This window comes from Panthera tigris, chromosome D4 (assembly GCF_018350195.1).
Source record: "Panthera tigris isolate Pti1 chromosome D4, P.tigris_Pti1_mat1.1, whole genome shotgun sequence".
NCBI classification, from domain to species: Eukaryota; Metazoa; Chordata; class Mammalia; order Carnivora; family Felidae; genus Panthera; species Panthera tigris.
Window position 1 is genome coordinate 55,368,449 of NC_056672.1, and position 19,870 is coordinate 55,388,318.

At 39.3% G+C, this 19,870-nt stretch overlaps 1 protein-coding gene across 2 annotated transcripts in view; it reads left to right on the top strand.

The window, feature by feature from the left end:
- Window positions 1-19,587, top strand: part of UBE2R2 (ubiquitin conjugating enzyme E2 R2) — a 115,471-nt gene extending 95,884 nt beyond the window's left edge. For both annotated transcript variants that reach the window (XM_042964144.1, XM_007076568.2), the window contains 2 exons: window positions 13,656-13,790; window positions 16,227-19,587. In XM_042964144.1, coding sequence (XP_042820078.1) covers window positions 13,656-13,790; window positions 16,227-16,446 — 355 coding nt within the window. In that variant the 3' untranslated portion in view covers window positions 16,447-19,587. The remainder of the gene's footprint in view (window positions 1-13,655; window positions 13,791-16,226) is intronic.
- The last annotated feature ends 283 nt before the right edge of the window (window positions 19,588-19,870 follow it).

The following is a 19,870-nucleotide window of genomic DNA, read 5'->3' on the forward strand; positions in this document are numbered from 1 at the left end:
AAAAAGGGCTTCTGGGGCTCCTGGATGGCTCAGCCAGTTAAGTGTCCAACTTTGGCTCAGGTCATGATCTCATGGCCCCGTGTTGGGCTCTGTGCTGATAGCTTGGAGCCTGCTGCAGATTCTGTGTCTGTCTGTCTCCTCCCTCCCTCCCTCCCTCCCTCCCTCCCTCCCTCCCTTCTTCCTTCCCTCCCTTTCTTCCTCCCTCCCCCTCTCCCTCTCCCTCAAATAAACATTTAAAAAAAAAGCTTTCATTTACCTGGGTTTTTTGTTTGTTTTATTAACTGTGTAGATGGTTCTTAATGATTTGAAAGGCTTGTATATTTCTTTTGATTCCATCTGTTGAACTATATAAGTAGATACTAACCATCTGTTTGTTTATAGTGGTCTATATGTGTGGGAGTTGGTCACCTAAGCCTTAAAAGAACCCTGAGTTTTAACTTGTAATTGTTATGTTTACATTATTTATCATTATATTTTTCTGCAATAAAAATCTATATATAAATATATTTTAATTATTTGTGACAAGGCTGTAGTTAAACTTATTTCTATATTGAATTACTTTATTAATATACAGTTGATTAAAAACAACGTAAGTATACACTTCCAATTTACTATGTACATTTGCTAATTATTAGAAATGCTTTTTTAAATCAGGTAGATAGACATTTGTTTTCATTAGTCCATGTATCTATGAATAATTATTACTTTGCTAGAGTGAGACAGAAATACAGCTTTGGGGAGCCTGAGTGGCTCAGTCATTTAAGCGTCTGACTTCGGCTCAGGTCATGATCTCACAGTTCGTGAGTTAAAGCCCCGCGTCGGGCTCTGGGCTGACAGCTCAGAGCCTGGAGCCCACTTCAGATTCTGTGTCTCTCTCCGTGTGCCCCTCCACTGCTTGCACTCTGTTTCTCGCATTGTGTCAAAAATAAATAAATGTTAAAAAAAAATTTTTTTAATAAAAAATGTAGCTTCAATTTTATATATGATATATGAATAATATATATGCTAATATACACACCCAAGAATATATATACCTGTGTATATACAAGCATATATATGTGTGTGTGTGCATATATACACATGTGACAATAAACATATGTAACATAAACATATTAGATGCAGTGATTAAGAGACCATATTTACATATGATAATGGAATAAAATTTTATATGGCAGTGAAACTAAATCCTTTTAATTCTGAGTTATTTGGCAAAAATCACAGAGTGATCTGTTGTCAGTCTTTAGAAAAACAAAACAGTTTTATTGTGATATAATTTCCATTACCCTACAGTTCTCCCAATTTAAGTGTACTATAAGTACAAAGTTGTATAAGTATCCCCACAATTTTAGAACATTAAAAAAATTTTTTTTAATGTTTTATTTATTTTCGAGAGAAAGAGCACAAGCAGGGGAGGGACAGAGAGGGAGACACAGAATCCGAAGCAGGCTCCACACTCTGAACTGTCAGCAGAGAGCCAGCACAGGGCTTGAACTCATGAACCATGAGATCATGACCTGAGCCAAAGTTAGATGCCTAACTGACTGAGCCACCCAGGCACCCCAATTTTAGAACATTTTTATCACCTCTAAAGAAATTCATTCGTCTTCACATTTACACTCCATTATCACTCAACCCCCACCTCCCCCTTTCTACCTGAAACCCTAGGAAACCACCAGTCTACTTTCTGTCTATATAGATTTACCTATTCTGGATATTTTATAAGAATAGTAATTCAGTATATGGTGATTGGCTTCTTTAGTATGTTTTCAAGGTTCATCCTCGTTGTAGCATATATCAGCACTTCATACCTTTTTATGGCTGAATGATATTCCATTGAATATCACACTTTGTGTATCCATTGATCAGTTGATGGACCTTTGGGTTTCCATTTTTTGGCTATTATGAATACTGCTATACACATTATGTACAAGTTTTTACATATACATGTTTTTATTTCCTTGGGTATATATACCTGGGAATGGAATTGGTGGGTTATATGATAACTCAACGTTTAGTTTTTTGAGGAATTGCCAGACTGTTTTCCAACATGACTGCAGTAAATAGTACATTGCTACAAACATTATGTGAAAATTTATTTCTCCACGTGTTCATTAGGACTTGTTATTATCTTTGTTTTTTTTAATAGCCATCCTAGTGGGTGGACATGGTATCTCATTGTGGTTTTGTTATTGATGTTTTCTCTTTAAATGACTTAAAATTTTAGAATAGTTTAGATTTTTGAAAATTGTGAAGGTAGTACAGATAGTTCTCATATATACCTGCACCTGCCAGTTTTATTATTAACATCTGATACTAATGTGGTTCATTCATTACAGTTAGAGAACCACTTTTAATATGTTATTGTTAACTAAAGTCCATACTCTTTCACATTTCCTTAGTTTTTATCTTATGTTGTTCTTTGCTCTAGAATTTCATGCATGATACCATGTTATATTTAATAGGCATGTCTCCTTAGGCAACTGTGACAGTCTCAAACTTTTCTTGTTTTTGATGACCTTGACAATTTTGAGGAGTACCAATCAGGTATTTTATAAAAATGTCCCCCAGTTGGGATTTTTCTGATGTTTTCCTGATTATTAGAGTAGGGTTATGAAGACCACAGAGGTAAAATATATTTTTGTTACCTTGTAATAAAGGTACCTAATATTAACATGACCTATTACTATTGATGTTAATGTTCATCACCTAGCTGAGACTCTGTTTTTAGATTTCTCCACTATAAAGTTACTTGTTTTTCCCCTTTCCATTCTATACTCTTTTGAAGGAAGGAAGTCTTAGGCGCAGCCCACATGTAAGGAATGAGAAATTATACTTCCATGGGGGTGAGATATCTGTATAAATTATTTCAAATTCTTCTGCATAGGAGATTGATCTTTCCCCTCCCCCCATTTATTTATTCATTTTATTAGTCATTTTTAATCATTCTAAAATCTAGTAGCTTAATAAGGAACTCTACTTTGGTTAAAAGCAGAAAAAAAAGACTTCTTGACTTATACAAGGATTTCTTTGTTAAAAATTTTTTAAAGGTTTTATTTTTTTTGAGAGAGAGACAGCAGGCAGGGCAAGGACAGAGAGAGGGGGGCAGAGGGTCTAAAGTGGGCTTAACGCTGACAGCAGCAAACCCAGTATGGGGCTTAAACTCGCAAACTGCAAGATCACAACCTCAGCCAAAATCAGACGCTCAACTGACTGAGCCACCCAGGTGCGCCTACACAAGAATTTCTTACAAGTTTTTATCAAGTTATTTCCTTCCCACTTTCTGGAAAGTGTATACCAAAGAGTGTTCAAGCATATCAAATTACTGTTGATTATGCTCATTACTCATTCCTTTAGGTACCTTGTTCAAAACAATATACGTTGAGAAGATAGATATATCTTGGAGTGCACCACATCTTGCCTGTAATTTTTTAAATCAGAAAAGAAGTGACTACCTTTTTTAATTAAATAAATATGTTGATATACCTAACTTTGAAACCATCATGCTTCTGAATTCTCACATATTGATCAGGCACAGAGCCCTGCCATAAGTTTATGTCTATGAAATAAGGAATCAATACATACTCCTTGTACTTTATGCTTTACTTTAATAGGACTCTCCTTCAAGCATGATGCATTTCTCCTTTTTTAAAATTTTTTTAATGTTTATTTATTTTGAGAGAGAAACAGAGCATGAGCAGGGAGGGGCAGAGAGAGACAGAGACACAGAGAGACCCAGGCTCTGAGCTGTCAGCACAGAGTCTGACGCCGGGCTTGAACTCATGAACCGTGAGATCATGACCTGAGCCAAAGTCAGCCACTTAATCAACTGAGCCACGCAGGTGTGCCCCCAACCCCCCCCACCCCCCCGCCGCTTCTTTCTTTCTTTTTTTTTAATTGCGAGAGAGAGGGAGTGAGCACCAGTGGGGCGGGAGGGGGGGGTGAGTAGAGAGAGAGAGAGGGAAGAGAGTGCTAGCATCCTAAGCAGTCTTAGCGTAGGTCTCGATCTCACAAACCATGAGATCATGACCTCAGTCAAAATCAAGGGTCTGGACACCTAATCAACTGAGCACCCAGGTCCCCAGGGATGATTCATTTCTTAACAATAATCAGAGATGCAATTAGTAAGTTCATTTTAATGAAAATATAATTCCAGCAGCCCTAGTCTATACATATGTGAATTTATTGTACTCCACCACATACCAAAATGCTTGTATTAACATCACTCTACACTTCTAACAAAATTATTTATGTGAAAGGAAAAACAGTTGGCTTTATTTGTAAATTTCTCTTTGTTTTATACCCCTTACATTTCATTACTACTGGGCATTGCACCCTAGGAATATTTGGATATGTGGAAAGTGTGCACTTCTTTTGTAAAGGGCAATTGTGAAAAGGAACGCTGGAAAGGAGAAATGATGTGATACTTGATATACCCCCAGGTGCATGAGTATATTAAAGTCTACTGCTTTACATAGGATCTTTTATGATCATTGGCAGAATTCATGTACTTCTACTTCTTCATCCCTCCTATCCCTTAGCACCATACAACAGTTCTAGCTGATTATTTGTTCCTTTAACCTATACTTACCTCTTATTTTCAGCCTCAACTGGTATATTGACACTTAGATCCAAGTTAAAGAAAAGGAAATCAGTATACTTATTTTACCTCCCATTCTCTCTCCCCCTTTTCTTTATAACTTTTGAACATATTTATCATCAGAAGGTTATAAGATTTATAGTCTGTACTGTTTTGTAACGTGATCCTGGTTTTTTTGTTTTTTTTTTTTAACGTGATCCTGGTTTTTAAAATTTATTCCTGCCATTAAATGAATTCACAGTTTGCTGTCCATTATTTTACTTCCTTTGATCTATTAATTGGCTGAATTAGTCCATTAGTAATTTCCCCAGGAAAATCCTCCTTAGAGCCCCCTGTATTCCCTGAATTCTTACATGTTCAGAATATTACATGCTATGTGTATGGGTGTGCATATGTGTGTTTTGCAATTATACTTCAAGTGACAGTTTGGGCATAAGATTTCAGGATCATTCTTTCCTCAAAGGATTAGGATATTGTGGACATTATTCTTCTATATTTATTGTTGCTGGGGACATGTTTGACTACCATATTTCTCAGCTCTTTCATTCTACATAATTGTTTAAGAGACTGTTAGACTTTCAAAAGAAACACATCATTTGTAATTAAACTGACAGTGTATTTAAAAGGGTTAAGTAAATATGTTGGAAGATTTGTTGAAAAATTGAAGAAAAAATGAAGGGTTGTCCTTTTGGTATTATTTTGGTGCTTGTTTTTCAGGGCTAGTAGTAACCCTAGTCAAAAAGAAGTGTTAGCTGTATGGTACTAAGTGATTCTTACTTTTGGAGGTTGAATGTTGAGTCACATGCTTACATCTTGTCCCCCTTTGAGAAAACAGATATCCCCATTCTTCATAATATAAAGCCCCAAATGATTTTTCTCATTTCATTTTAGTACTACCTTAATGGATATTGCCATTACCCACTGGAATTCAAGATATTTTACCTTCTCCTGCATAAGTACACAATATATTATTCACCTTGTCTCAGTTTAAAATATTGTGAACCTTTTTTCTTTCAAGGTAGACCTGTTTTTCATTTGATTCAGTCCTTTGGGGACAGGAAACTCCTTTCATACTAATCTTCCTCTTAAAAACTACTGTTGTTACTTTGGGGAGCAGCATCATTTTTTCTCTCTCTAGGCCCTCAGGTCACTTGAGCCCCAATTTAGAAGCATTTCTTAGACTTCATCTCAGAGATTGCCTTCTCTGCTTTTATGCTTTTTTGTTTAGAGGCTTTATAACCAGGACTAGTTTTCTTGATTGCCCCTTTGATCTTCATACACAGCTCAAAAAGGTATTTGCATTGGAATTTCTTTTTAAGATTTTATTTTTAATCAATCTCTACACCCAAAGTGGGGCTCGAACCCACAATCCCAAGATCAAGAATCACATGCTCTATTGACTGAGTCAGCCAGGAGCCCATGGATTGTAATCTTTAGTTACCTTCTCAGACTTTTTTTTTTGTCTCTTAGCCTCATGTAATCATAGACGTTCCTTCAATGTGATGATCTTGGGGGTGGGAAAATGAACAGAGGCTTTGGTGTTTGTGAATTTCTAGGGAGACGTAGGTTCCATACATTATTGGAACCTCATCTACCTGGAACACCTGATGGTGCCCAGAACTCCGTAATGTCAGGAAAGCTCTACCTAATGAGTGGGTGTGAAATACTTTTTTCCTTTTCCTTTGTTTCTCTCTTACTTATTGTGAGGCAAGGGGGTTCTTCAGCTAGCAAATCGTACATATTTCTCACAGGTCAGTGTATCGCACTGAAATATAAAGAGGCAAAATATGAGGTGCTCAGGATTTTCTTTTATATTCCTTTGCTGCTAAACTCTCTAGAGTTAGCAGTTGTACAACTAAGGGTTCTGCACTCTATATCCAGTTTATGGGTGGCCAAAGCAAGACAGCAGTGGAGGTGGCATAAGGTTCAGCTCCAGCTGTTTTAGGGTCTTGACTGCTATATGGTAGTGTTATCTGAAAGCGGTCCCATGTTTACATATGTTTGGACTTATTCATGACTACCTGTACTAGTCTTTCATTCAGCACCTCAGTGAACATATTTAGAAAACTTAAACATGGAAAGCTTTTGCAACCTGAAGAAGAATAAAGCATCCCAGTTACCTTGAAGAGTCTAACTCAATATATATCACAAGACCTAGTGAGTAGTAAAAGTAGAGGGGAAAGTAGGAAAAAGATCACTACAATTATAGGGATTCAGAGCATCAGCCAGCTTGTGTCCACTAAAGGCTCAGTAGTTTGCCTCCTCATAGAGGCATAGAGGAAAGCCAGCACTTTCTGGAAGAAGAGAACATCCTATTACAGCCAGGTGCATAGGATTAAGTTTAGGCGGGTTAGAGTTCCTTACGGAATTGGGAAGATTTAAGGAGTAGGCATTAGCAAAGAATGAAGTTGGGAGGGTAGGGACCCCTGATGTTGCCACATGTCAGCAATTAGGAGTCCATACATGCCTGTTCTTCTTGGTGTAAGAAACAAAATATTCTTCAATCCATGCTCTGTCCGGAACCAAGTGAGTGCTTTTGGTTGGGGTTGGCTGTCAAACAGTAGAGTTCACAACTGCTTTCTCTGAAGCACCATCCCCAGAACTGTCTGCTATACCTGCTGCAGGCTCTTAGATAAGGAAAGTCATCTTGGTGGAGGTTTGGTTTCTTTTGAAGGATGGTTGCATAGTGTTTTCTTTGCTACTACATCATGGAGAAGCATCTGTCAGGAATAGGATAGGATGTTTTCCTGTTTAATCTTCTCAATGACCTGCTGAAAGGGAAGGGAGCTAAGGACTGTCCCAAACATTAGATGACAAAGTAGGCAAGGTGAGGGGAAATGGCTGTAGCACTGCTGTTCCTAGGGCTCCTGACAGTCCCATTTGGGGGCAGGATGATTTTATTTATTGCTCCCTTGATATTTGTACATTGGGTTCCACTGCACTCAACTTGGTAGTTTCAGATTGTGCATATGATATATATTGTGTATTTTAAAAATGTCCTTTTAAAAATGTTCTTTGTGGTTTTGTGTATTTAGTCTGAGACCCTCATTCCTACCATGTGTTTTTGCAGGGATGTATCAGTCAGCAGCAGTTCCAGGATTGCACAGGAGGAAGCATTTATTACATTTGTTAGTTGCTTTAGGCATAAACAGAAGCTATTTGTAATATGTAACCGTCTAAGCTATCACATTTTCCCACTCATAACAGACTTATCTGCCATGATGTCCTTTTCAAATCCCACTTACATCTTGAAAATATGTAATAAGGACTGTTTTTTAATTTTTATTTAATGTTTATTTTTAAGAGAGAGAGAGAGAGAGAGAGAGAGAGAGAGAGAGAGAGAGAGATGGAGTGTGAGTGGGGGAGGGGTAAAAAGAGAGAGGGAGACACAGAATCTCAAGCAGGCCCCAGGCTCTGAGCTGTCAGCACGGAACCCAATGCAGGGCTTGAACTCACAAGCTGCCAGATCATGACCTGAACTGAAGTCAGACACTTAACCGACTGAGCCACTCAGGCGTCCCAGGACTGAGTTGTTTTTTTTTTTTTTTTTTTTTTAATTTTTTTTTTTTAACATTTATTTATTTTTGAGACAGAGAGAGAGCATGAACAGGGGAGGGTCAGAGAAAGAGGGAGACACAGAATCTGAAACAGGCTCCAGGCTCTGAGCTGTCAGCACAGAGCCTGACGCGGGGCTTGAACCCACGGACCGCGAAATCATGACCTGAGCCGAAGTCGGCTGCTTAACCGACTGAGCCACCCAGGCGCCCCCAGGACTGAGTTTTAACTAAGGGCCATCTTCTGGTGGTATGGGTTCATCTTTTGAAATGGTATGAATGTGAGATTAAAGGGATGTAGGTTAACTAGAAGAGTCAGGCACTGGGCTTCCCTTCTCCAAAGTTGCCTATCAATTTTCGTCAAATTAGGCCATTATCTGTAAAACCTAAGAATCTCAATCAGTCATTGTTTCTCTGTGTATGTGTTTTAATTTTTCTTAATGTTTGCTTATTTTGGAGAGAAAGAGCATGAGTGGGGGAGGGGCAGAGAGAGAGGGAGACACACAATCCGAAGCAGGCTCCAAGCTCTGAGCTATCAGCACAGAACCCCATGTAGGGCTCAAACTCATGAACTGTGGGATCATGACCTGAGCCGAAGTCGGACACTTAACTGACTGAGCCACCCCGGCGCCCCATGTGTATGTGTTTTAAGAGTCAAGGTAAGTTTAGGCTTTTAAGAATGAACCCCTTCTGCCTCATACTGCCTAGAGGGTATGTGTGTATACTTGAAGAAGAATGCCAATCTTTAATCCTGCAAAATTCCAAACTTTTCCTCCGTAGTTTGCAGGCAGATCCATGAGCCAGGTCTTAATTTGTTGTACTAGGGCCAGTTTTCTGCCTTCCGTCCTAAAGTTGTACTTGTGGTGACATAGTAGCTAACAAAGAAAGGTAAAAAAAGTGAGGGGGTAGTGGATGCCTCGCTGGTCCAGTTTGTAGAGCATGTGGCTCTTGATCTCAGGGTTGTGAGTTCAAGTCTTATGTTGGGCGTAGAACTTACTTTATAAAATGGGGGTCAGACCCAACTCCTTGACCATTGTCTGTATGTTGAAAAGGGACAAATACAATATTGTTCATTGGGTCATAGATGTCTAATTCTCATTTGTCTCCCTTAAGTACTACTTTAGTTTTCTTGTTTTTATAATATGTCTGAGCTCTAGAACTTCACAACTTACTAATTTGCTGTTTGCTAGTAGTTTGTGTGTGTGTGTGTGTGTTGAATTGGTCTTCATTTTGTTTTGGTGTTTTTATTATTTAAAAGCCTTTTTTTCAAGCTTATTTTCATTCAAACAGTATTTTTTAAACAGTATTTTTATTTTATTAGTCGAATCTGACAAAGATTGTAAAACAGCCTAAAAGATCAGAAGTATGAACCTGAAAACTATAGAAAATGGAATGGTTTTGCCTGTCCTTTTGTCTGCATGTCTCTCCTTTTAGAACTTTTAAGTTTTGGTCTAGATCCCGTGTTGAAAAACGCCTACCATAGTCCTTTGTCCTGGCTTTTAAAGCGGGGATGGAGAGAGCACATTATTTCTTTGAGTATCTATAAATCCGGGAAAGGTGGTGGTCGTGAGAACTGACCAATAATTGAAAACAAGAACGCTGTTCCTCATTTTTATCCCAAATTATTACTTGAATAGGTCTGTTTTTATTGTAACACATGTTAAAAATTTATACTTCTGAATTTGGACAACCAGACCTACCTATTCCTCTAAACTTACAGTAGAGAAGAGCATAGAGGGAGGAAGGAAGGGAGTCTGGGGATGGGTCCTCAGAGTCTCTTGCCAATCCAAGAAATTGACGTCTGAGTGCCACAGATTGTCTAAATGGACAAGCGCAACTCCATGTTACATCTAAAAACCAAAGTTTCAGGGGTGTCTGGCTCAGTCGGTTAAGCATCCGACTTTGGCTCTGGTCATGTTCTCATGGTTTTTCAGTTTGAGCCCACACTGGGGCTCTGCGCTGACAACACAGAGCCTGCTTCAGATTCTGTGTCCCCCCGCCCCCCTCTCTCTCTGCCCCTCCTCAGCTTGCACACGCATTCTCTCTCTCCCTCAAAAATAAACATTAAAAAAAAAAAAAAAAAGCTTCATGTGGAACTGTGAATTTACATAGACAAAATGAGACTTTTGAAAGAATGTAGTTGTTTTCTAGATCCTATCCCATTTGTTCATGATCTGAAGGAAACAATCTCTTTAGTGGGCTTTAATGACTTCTTTATTGTGTTGTATTAATTTGATGGTTTCATTATTTGGTCTTTCTTTCCTTTCTACCTTCTGCTTTTTTCCTTCTGAAAAAAAATAGAATATATGAATAAAGATTTTCTAATACTTAAACTAACCACAAAAGATGGCAGCAAAAAACCGTAACCATTGGAATAGCTGCAGAATTGTTCTGTTTTGTATGTTCTACTAGTATGGATTTAGCAGTTCAGTTTTTCCATTCTATAAAGATAGGATTAAGGGGTGCCTGGCTGGCTTAGTCTGAAGAGCATGCGACTCTTTATCTTGGGGTCATGAGTCTGAGCTCTACGATGAGTGTAAAGATAATTTTAAAAAATTTAGGGGTACCTGAGTGGCTCATTCAGTTAAGTCTCTGACTCCTGATTTTGGCTCAGGTCTGATCTCCTGAGTTGTTTTTTTTAATATTAGTTTTTAATGATCATTTATTTTTGAGAGAGAGCGCATGAGCAGGGGAGGGGCAGAGAGAGGGGGAGAGAATCCCAAGCAGGCTCCACACTATCATTACAGAGCCTGATGCAGGACTCGAACCCATGAACAGTGAGATCGTGACCTAAGCCGAAATTGGATGCTTAACCAACTGAGCCACCCCAGCATCCCTTTGATCTCACAGTGTGTGGGATCAGGCCCCTCATCAGGCTCTGCGCTGGCAAGTATGGAGACTGCTTGGCCTTCTCTCTGTCCCATCCCCACTTGTGCTTTCTCTCAAATAAACATTAAAAGAAATTTTAAAAACATAGGGTTAATAATACTTAACAGAGTTGTCTATCATATGCTACAGGTATAATGCTTGTGTTAAATTATTTTGGTACAAGTGCTAGACCATGTATGACACTACTTCCAGATCTTTTCCAGTCATGATACATAGAAAAACATGAAATTACTATATTTATAGATCAGAGTAGTAAACTGAAGATACTTCTTTGGCCAGATGTTGTTGCTACAGAGGCTAAAGTTATCCCAGGTCCCATCTATCCCATGGGAAACAGTATATAATTTACCTATAACTAGGGTGTTGCATATGAATTGGCATCAAGAATCTTTGTTAGAGATTAAAAGTCTCAACTTCTGCTTTGCTCTGTATTGGCCTTGTTATTAGGTAGATTCTCACCACGTGGTAATAAAGATGGCTACCAGCTCTAGACTTTCCTTATTCTCACAATTGTCAGTCCAATCAGGAATAAAAATCGCCTTTCTGCTATTAGAACATCATAGCTCCCTACCAAGGCTCTGATTGGCCCATCTTGGGTTACATGCACACCCCCAAATCCAGCATCATGATGAGAGAGATAGAATCTGCTGCTGTGGTTAGGTAGGTTGTTTCTCTGAAGGTTTTGCATGATAATAAGGGAAGATTAACCCATTAACCCCACCAGAACCAACAGAGTGGATTCCTCATTAAAAGACAAAAACAAGATCCTGCTGTCCAGAATAAGTGAGGAAATGAAAATGAAAGTGAAAACTTGCTGAGTTAAACTATTTTCATAGTCCACTATAGTACCTGACACTTCTTCTGAAAGCATCATGGATTTCCATTTAGAAGTATATGGTATTAGAAATTCTTTTTTTGATAGAAATGAATAATTCACCATTTTAAAAATTGTATTTCCTAACATTTTATTATTAAAATAAACACAAGATATAAGAAAATCAACTTGGTTAAACTACTCATGGGACAAATTTCCTAATTCAGTTAATATGACTAACCTAGACCTGTTAGCCACTACATAACTACACATAACTATTTTAATTAAAATTAATGTCAAAAATTTAGTTCTTCAGTTGCACAAGCTACCTTTCACAGTGCTCATTGACTACATGTGGCTGGTGGTTATCATATTAGATAAAAAGATTATGCATTTCCATCATCATAGGAAGTTGCAGACAGTGCAGATCTAGACCACTTATAGCTCTTTTTTCCCCCTCTCTATACCACACTTTGTCCTGTCCTTATCTTCCTAACAGGTTTCGGATATGTTCTGAGGCAATCCTTATGGAATGTTCTACCCCTTTTGTTTGTTTCTTTCTTCTAGGATGTTATGTCCGTTTCCCATAATTGGCAGTGATAAGTTTTTGTTAATCTTTATTTTATAATGTAATTACTGAAGAAATCCAGAAGGATCTTTGTGGGGAGGGGCAAAGAGTTATTCTTAATTTAATAGAAAGGGTGTGTGTATGATGAATGGATTTTAACTAGATGGGAAAGTTTTCTGTGAAAGTGCCTTTCACTTGTATAATCACATAACAAACTCTTTACTCTTTTTAGGAAAAGGTTTCATCAAACCAAACATCTAAATTGCCTGGCTCAATCCCTTTATTTTTTGCTTGGGGCAGGAGCAAAAGACTGTTTTCCAACAATGCAACCTATAAGCTCACGCCAGTGAGAAAAGATACAAAATTAATTTTTCCTCCCCATTTTTTCTTTACATACATGCATGTAGCTTGTAGGGAAAAGAACCTTGGGAATAATTTAAAGCCTTTTTTGGAGCCTTGTCTGGTTATTTTTCTAGAGAAATTTTATTCCCTGTGGTTAAAGTGTCTGGTTTTTATCTGTGGATGAAAATTGCCTGTCTTAACTCCAAGACATAGAAACCCTGGGAGATAAGGGACGACATCTAACTTGCTCACTATTGCACATCCAACATCACAGTTGGTGCCTCTCACACACACAAAGTGCTTAGTAAATAGAAACTAGTTCTTCCGTGCCTGGGCTGTTGTTTTCCTCCATTCTCCATCCTGCTTAAGTGTCTTCCTTCCCTAAGTATGGAAAGGAGTTTGTGTGTATTATCATTCTTTTAGATCCTCTTAAGCAGCCATGATAAGAAGTGGATTTGTGGGGCAGGGTCATTTTTAACCTTGCCCACAAAAGGATGGCCTTAAAGCTAAATATTTTTTGCTTTTTCTTTTCCTATTGCACTTAATTTGTAGTTTTTAAAATGTTATTTGAAAAGCTTTCAGGCTTCCACTTTGGAAGCAGATTGGAACATGTAGCCAGTTGAAGACGGTGCATGTCTTCTACAGAGTTTATTGTGTGCTCTGCCACATGACCTCTGTGATAGGCTTGCAGATTTCCTCTTTGTGTCCTAGTTAGCAGCTTGTTTCAGCCTACCAGCTGAGTACTGAAAACAAAACAAAATTCTGTTTCTTTTCCCCTAAGGTCTCAAATATTATAGTCTTAAATTTAAAGGCACAATATTTTTGGATCTTGTAAACATGAGTATTTGTAGCTGATCCCCTCCCCCCTCCTTTTTTTTTTTCTATTTCTAGGACTATCCTGTTAAGTGTAATCTCATTGCTCAATGAGCCCAACACCTTCTCCCCAGCCAATGTGGATGCTTCGGTTATGTTCAGGAAATGGAGGGACAGTAAAGGAAAAGACAAAGAATATGCTGAAATCATTAGGTAAGGTGCTTTGTTTTACCTTCCTTTTGATTAAGTCTTCATACAGAACCAAGGTTTAAATCAAACTTAAATATTGTTTGGGAAGATATTTCTGCCTGAGCCTAATGAGTTTGGCTTTTGAGGGAGCACACACTGGAAGATAATGCTGCAGATCTGATTTCCTGGGAACCAGAACCTCCAGGTTCTCAGTCACTTAAGTTTGCAGACTCTGCCTCTGAATCATTCTAGGGACACTGTTCAGTATTTTCAGCATGTCCTTTAAGTGTAGCAGATACCCAAAGTATTTCCAGACCTTCTAGATGTTTTTGTTTACAAAAAGTTAAAAAAACTTTTACATTTATTTATTTTTGAGAAACAGAGACAGAGCACAAGCGGGGGAGGGGCAGAGAGGGAGACACAGAATCTGTAGCAGGCCCCAGGCTCTGAGCTCTCAGCACAGAGCCCAACGTCGGGCTTGAACTCACAAACTCTGAGACAATGACCTGAGCTGAAGTTGGACGCTTAACCGACTGAGCCACCCAGGCGCCCCCGTTTTCAAAATTTTTAATGAAGCCGTATAGTTTACTGGCCCTTTTGACCATACCAGCAAGTATCTTCTGGGTATCATTATCAGTAACAATAGTATATGGTTGAACAGAGTCCTAGAAGCTTCTTCTTAGAGATTTGGAGTCTACCTATAGCTCGCCATCCCTCATATGACCTTTTTATCAGTTAATTTTTTGGGTCTTTAGTTTTTCCATCTGTATAAAAGAGGGGGAAAAAAAGTAGAAGTTATTGGGACTGAACCAGCCAGTTCTCGATCATATCCTGAGTAGGACATAAGGTTTTAACAGTACCCAAGAATTGGTACTTGAATTGCAACAAATTCATTTCCCTTTAGTACTGTTAGATTTTATACCCTTAAAATAGAACCCCAAGGACAGTTCCAGCACATTCTGTGAATAGTTTAGTAAGCACTAGAATTTATACAAATAGAGTCCCTCTTTATAACTCTAGTCAGCACAATGCCATGTGATGTATAAAAAAAAACTGCACAGAAAATATAACTGAATAATATATATAGATCAGCATTTCTTCACGATTTCTGCCCACTAGAATCACCTTTAGACCCTCTTTCATATCCATAGTCATTTAATAAGATTATAAGGATAAAATCTGGGCATGTGTATTTCATTTTTAGCAGCCACTTAGGTGATTGGTGTATACCAAAGATTGAAGATAAATTAGTATAAATAGTAAAAATCTGGAGATTTAAAGGAGCTGGACTGTGTGTGTGTGTGTGTGTGTATACACATGTAAAGTTTTTGAGAGAGAGAGTGTACAAGTAGGGGAGGGGCAGAGAGAGAATCCCAGGCAGGCTACCATAACCTGAGCCGATCAAGATTCGGACACTTAACCAACTGAGCCACCCAGGCGTTCTTAATTTAAGGGCTTATCTCATTCTCTAATTCTTAACACATTTATTACACATCAGCTTCATGTCAGGTACTGTTAGGTCATTAAGGCAGTTTTTCTCCTTGAGCTCACACTTTACTGATAAGAATTTATAAGCAAATCACCATTTAATGAGTGCACCTATATGGGTGCTGAGAGGGTGGAGCCTTCTTGGGATTCTCTCTGCCCCTCCCCCACTTGCATGTGTGTGTGCACACATACTCTCTCAAACATTTTTTTTAAAAAGTGAGTAAGAAATACAAGGTCTCCACTCCAATGAAGTTGACATTTGGGTGGAAGAGGAAGAAACTGACAGAAAAATTAACAAATGGGGATCATAGAAAATATACTAGTGATTAAGTATCATAATGCAAAGGAATGACTAGGTGACTGCTTTAAATTGGGTTGTTAGAACAGTCCATTTCTAGGTGACTGCTTTAAATTGGGTTGTTAGAACAGTCCATTTCTAAGTACAGATCTGAGTGACATAAGTAGCCAAATTAGTAAATCAGGAGAAGAGCAACTGATCTACACAGAACAAGCGGTGTTCAAGTTACTAAAAAAACAAACCAGGGATGGCCTGTATGTTTTGGGTGGGAAATGAAGTGGGAGGCAGGTTGTCATGCAACACTGGAAACTAACATAGGCTATTTGGAATCTACTTTAAGTGCAAATGGCAGGATTATTGAATAAATAAGAGTGGTTGGGGTTGCATAGAATTTGGTGTGAGACGAGGCAGGGGAAAAAAGTCTCTGAGGTGACTCCTGGCTGACCAGCATCTGAGATCCACTACTTCTAAATACCCTACAGAAGGTTATTATTTGAGTGTTCTTCAACATGGTACCCGATGGGCTGAGAACCTTTGGTGTAGTATCTGTCAGATGCCTTTAGGCAGGCACTGAAATTCAGAAACCTGAATCATAAAAAATCTTGATTATTAAGAAAGACCAGTTGTAAAATCTATCTTCAAGACAGAGACTAACATAAACCATCTTCCTTCAGGAAACAGGTTTCAGCCACTAAAGCCGAAGCAGAAAAGGATGGAGTGAAGGTCCCCACGACCCTGGCGGAATACTGCATCAAAACTAAAGTGCCTTCCAATGACAACAGCTCAGATTTGCTTTATGACGACTTGTATGACGATGACATCGATGATGAAGATGAGGAGGAGGAAGATGCCGATTGCTACGATGATGATGATTCTGGGAATGAGGAGTCGTGACGTGCTCCTTCAGTGCCCCTGTACTGCCCTGCCGTCTCAGGCCAAAGGGAGGGGAGCAAGTGGGGACCTAGCAGTGGCCCCTCAACAAAAACCTATCACGGGGGTGGGAAAAACAAACATGGCTCCTGCTGACTCCCCTTATGGATCTCAGTTTGCTCCTTTTTATGGACCTCTTAATGGAGAGAAAGTAATCCTCCACAGAATGTCTGAATTCTTGCATTCTTTACCCTTCCATCACTGTATTGATTTTTTTTTTTTCTTCTTCTTCTTCTTTAAACCCAAACTTTCGCCTCACTTCGTCTCTACAGAGTGTTCACGGCAAAAACACCTTTGGTCTGTTTTTAGATTCTTGAAGAATTAGTCTTTCATCAAGACGTTTGTGTTTAAAGCTGGGAACCCATTGGAAGTTCACAAGTGCTGCATATGCTGAGTAGCAAAAGAAAATGGAAAAAAAATATAAAAACCCCACAAAACAAACTTTAAAAAAAAAAAAAAGCAAATTTGCCAAGATTTAGCTGCTCATTTACATTAGTGTGTGTGCATTTGATCAGCCCCATGGTGGGGAGTTTTGTTTCCTTTCCCATCTTAAGGCTGAGATACAGTGGGCATCAGGGACTTTGTGCTAAGCCTGATGAAATGTGTTCCTAAGGGCACAGAGACCCTTCAGCCTCCAGGAAATCATCCTAACACCGCAGGGGGCCTCAGCTACTCTGAGAGATCAGATTTTGTTTTTTGAAATCGATTGGGATCTAAAGCCTGAAATAAATATTCATACTTTACATAGAACTGAGCACTTGATTGCTATTTATTTTAAAGACAGAGTTGTTACCCTCCCCACCCCGAGGGAGTGGGGAGAGAGTGGAGACTAGTGTGTGTGTGTGGAGTCTTAGTGATCGGGAACAAGGAGTTTAAAATCACTATGCCAATTTTGGTTGATGCTGCTGGGGAAAAAAAGTCAAAACTACTGGTGACCACTTAAAAAAACATCTTATGTGAACATGGCCTTTCCCTCAAAGATTTTTAAAAAACCCTCATGGTGAGAGTGTAAGTAGCCAGTTTTAATTACTCAGTATTAATCCTAGGTGCATGTGTTAAGATTTTGGTTTTCATTGAGCTGCTTATGCTGATAGTGATAGCTGTGGATAGGAGACACGAGTGACCAGTTTCCGCTTTCCTCGTTGGATGTGACCTGGACTTTTCTCTCCTTTCGATGTACTCTGGCTGTGGAGGGCAAGCAGAAGTTGTGCATGGAGCTTGCCCTGGGCTGCCTTGACTCTTCTAGCAGGGCCAAGGGAATTGGCTGCAGGCAGTGTCTGGGCAACGCTAGATCTTCCAACTGTGCTGCAGCTTTGACTTCCCTGGTCTCAATCACGTGTTACTTCAATCAATATTGAGATCCATCAGCCTTCACCAACCAGGGACTTCAGAACTTGGCGGTGATTTTTGTTTCATTTGGGAGTGAGCCAGTTCATAGGAGGGCAGTGTTCTTTCAGTGGGGAAAATCATTATAATGTAAAATTAGACTTCGGAAGGAAAATACAGCAGACTGGCTACGATCCTCCTCCAGATCCCTGTGCACTGGTGTCAACTTCTTCAGATCATAGCTCAGAAAGAACCAAAGGGTTGATGAGGGACAGGGGTAGGATGGATCCTAGAACAGAGTAGGTGATGCTTACTTCCTTAGCTCCTCCTTCCTTTCTGATCTCAGGGTTTTCATTAGCTCTTCAAACTCCAAACATTTGCTGACTAATGCCCAGCAGGCCTCTAAAGTTTGATTTGGTATTAAGTGGGGATGTTAACATACAAAGGTTCCTATGGGGACAGTGTTGAGCCTGGTCCCAGAATCTCTGTCCCATCCCCATGGGGCTAGGACTACCTACACCCCTGAATCTAGTGATTCCAGTCAGATTCAGAGAACAGAGCAGCTCTTTGTGACAAAACACTGGCCGCACATTCTCATAGAAAGATGTTGAACTAGCTTTTTAACACCTCATGCTTATAATCTGCCTATCTTCTGGAGCTCAAAGTCTCATAATGTTCGGATTACCCCATCAGCCCCACACACGTTTACAGCTGGTAGCTTGGTCTGCTCTCTTGGAGCCCTATAAGGCTTTTCTTTTACCCCTTACCGCGAAAGCATTTCTCTGTCAGGGCAGGCCAGGTGCCTTGGCATTGCGGAAGGTGCTGTGTTGCTCAGCCCTGTCCCGTTAGGCCCTGTTGGCCTCTGTTGCACGTTGACTCAGGGAGCCAGAGAGCCAGGTGGAGGTCATACCTCTCAGCCCTTTGGGGTGTTACTGTTGAGGGCTGGGTTTGCCTCTGATAGAGTACAATCAATTCCAGAAAAGACTGGCATGTGTTGATTGGCTAGCAGGTAGACATTCTGAGAACTCAGACTGACCTGTAAAACCCAGATGCTGGTTCCAGAGCTCTGTCCTGAGAACACATCCTGTGGCAAAAGAAAACTTGAGCATGTAATTTTTTTTTTCTTTTTGAGAGTAGAGGTCTCAGGCTCAGGCCACAACCTTGTAAGTACAGTTGTGATTATTTGGTGTTGACATGAATTCAGAATCCTGCATTTTTAGATTCCTTTTGATTCTAGTGGAGGCCTCTCTGGATGCTCTTCAGGTTTGTGTGTTTTGAGGCTGGTTGGAGAAAGTAATATCACGATTCCGTTGTTGCTTCTCGAAGTCTTCCCCCTCTATTTCGTATCATTCCAGAGTTCTTTTCTATTAGCCAAACTTTTCTGTAGTCCCTTCTTTCCTCTTCCCTGGTGATTACTTGCTTCTTTATTTGCTGGTTTCCTTATGTTTGGGACATATGCAGTAAGAGACTGAAGGGGAAAGTGTGTAGTTCTCCACTGAAAGTTAACTCCCCACCCCTCCCATTCTGAAAAATGGTTTACATTTACAAAAAGATTCAGATGCAATTTTCAACTATTCTGAAACCAGCAGGACACACCTGACTTTAATAGTTTTCTTAGCTGAAATTGTAGATGTTTTTCTTCAGTTTAACTTATGAGAAAAGATTATCTGATGCATTTTTGTGTTGAACTTCCCCTTTAGTGGTTTATTTTGTCTTTTTCTGCCCATCTGTCTACTAATAAAATGTGAAATAAAATATACCTGTATTGCTACTTCCCCATGGGATGACCCTCTTCTTTCTTTGTGTTAAAGAAAACTAAAAGCTGGTCTCAATATTTCCACTGTTCCCTTGAAGATTACACCCATGACTCAGCTGAAAAATTAAAAACCAAAAGTGAATCTCACTCACCTGCCTTCTAGGATACTCTGCTCGACTCACCTCCTCACAGAATAAACATTCCCAGTCCTTACTAGCTTTTTAAGGAAAGGTTATTAGAGATACAAACATCTGTTAACCTTAATTCTTATTAAGTAGGGTACAACCTGCTGATACACGTAGGCTG